Raw genomic sequence first — 1,412 nt, 5'->3', positions numbered from 1 at the left:
CTCCCCCCTTCCCCCCGCCGGGCCGTTGCTACCGCTGGCGGCCCCCCCGCCTCACCTCACGTCGTTGGGGTCCCGTCCCGTGAGCTTGCGGATATTCTCGTCCACGTGCTTGAGGCTCTCCTTGGCTTTCTCCAGCTGCTCCTGCAGCGCGCGCACCGCCACCGCCATCCCGCCCGCAGCGCGGCCTAGCCGGGGCCCAGCGCAAGGCACCGCTGGGTAATGGTTGGGAGGGGGGGTAGACCCCGCCCCCGCGCCGCGCGGCCCGCCTGGCGGCCCACCCCTCCGGCAACTGCGGGCCGGGACAGCACAGCCAATAGCCCCTCGGCGCTCCCCTCCGACCGCCAATAATCGGGCACGAGAGGAAAGGGCACGCCCCGCGGGAAAGGCTCGCTGAAGGCGCCCACCAATCACAGGGCCCAGAGGCAGACTGGCGTCCCGACCGACCAACTACTGGAAGCCTCTGCCTGCCAGCTCTACGAATCACCAAAGGGACCGCCGGAGTGACATCGCTTAGAGCTAACGAGAACTCATGCGTCAGTTTCCCGCGGCCCAATCAGAAAGCCATTTCGAGGACGTTTATCCCCACCCTCCTAGGACGCATCCTACTTTCCCACTCTCTATGGGGCCCACAAGCCAGCATGCCGGCGGCTCGAGTGGGGGCCAATCACCGCTCCACTTCAGAGGCCGCTGTGCCAGGCGAGCCAATAGGCGGGGACGTTACTGAGGGCTGGCGCGCAGGCCGGTGCCGGAGGGTGGCAGCGGCCTCAGGAGCGGCCCGGCGCTGCAGAGCCCGCGCCCGTCACCCGAAGCGTAGCCTGGGCTTGGCCAGCTGGCTTTCCGTTTAGTGGCTGTAAAACTCCGTTACCGGACGGTACTCCTGACGCCTGGGGTGCCGAGGTGTTTAACCGCACTCTTCCCTGCCGGGCAGCCGGTGCCGTTTCTGTGGAGAGGCTGGGGCGAGCCCGCAGGCGCGGAGCCCGTTGCCGCTTCGCAGTGGCAGAAAACGGAAGGCGAATAAACGAGTGACGTTCTGAAGGCAATTAAAAACCCACGCCCCCCCCCAATTGCAGTAGTAAGGGGGGTGCAGTTCCGCAGGGAAGAGAGGCGTTCGGCTCCCCTCCCCTTCACGGCACTCCCTCCTGCGGCCCCGGTTCGCGCCACCGCCCGACGCAGCGGGCTCCGGAAAGCGCTAACGTGAGAGGCCCTTTCCCGCCTCAGGAGAGGCTTGGGCCGGCGCCAGACCAGCCGCGGGAGGCCCTCCCCCGGCGGCGGCGGGCGGGAACGCCGAGCGGTTCCCCGACGGGGAGAGCCAGCCGGGCCGCCGCTGCTGGGCCGCTTCGCCTCGGTCGGCAGCATCAGAGGCTGACGGAGCCCGGCCGCCCCGGCCGCCCTCGGCCCAGCCGGAAGGGGCG

The 1,412-nt window shown here is 69.5% G+C and overlaps 1 protein-coding gene across 1 annotated transcript in view; it reads right to left on the bottom strand.

The window, feature by feature from the left end:
- PNN (pinin, desmosome associated protein) overlaps positions 1-227 on the bottom strand; it is a 10,458-nt gene extending 10,231 nt beyond the window's left edge. The window contains exon 1 of the mRNA XM_010583675.1: positions 56-227. Within this exon, the coding sequence (XP_010581977.1) occupies positions 56-168 (113 nt within the window). The 5' untranslated portion in view covers positions 169-227. The remainder of the gene's footprint in view (positions 1-55) is intronic.
- Between the last annotated feature and the right edge of the window lie 1,185 nt (positions 228-1,412).

This window comes from Haliaeetus leucocephalus, unplaced genomic scaffold, assembly GCF_000737465.1.
Source record: "Haliaeetus leucocephalus isolate CR32 unplaced genomic scaffold, Haliaeetus_leucocephalus-4.0 Scaffold932, whole genome shotgun sequence".
NCBI lineage: Eukaryota > Metazoa > Chordata > Aves > Accipitriformes > Accipitridae > Haliaeetus > Haliaeetus leucocephalus.
Note: the sequence above shows the minus strand (reverse complement) of the source record. Positions and strands in the feature narration are given on the sequence as shown.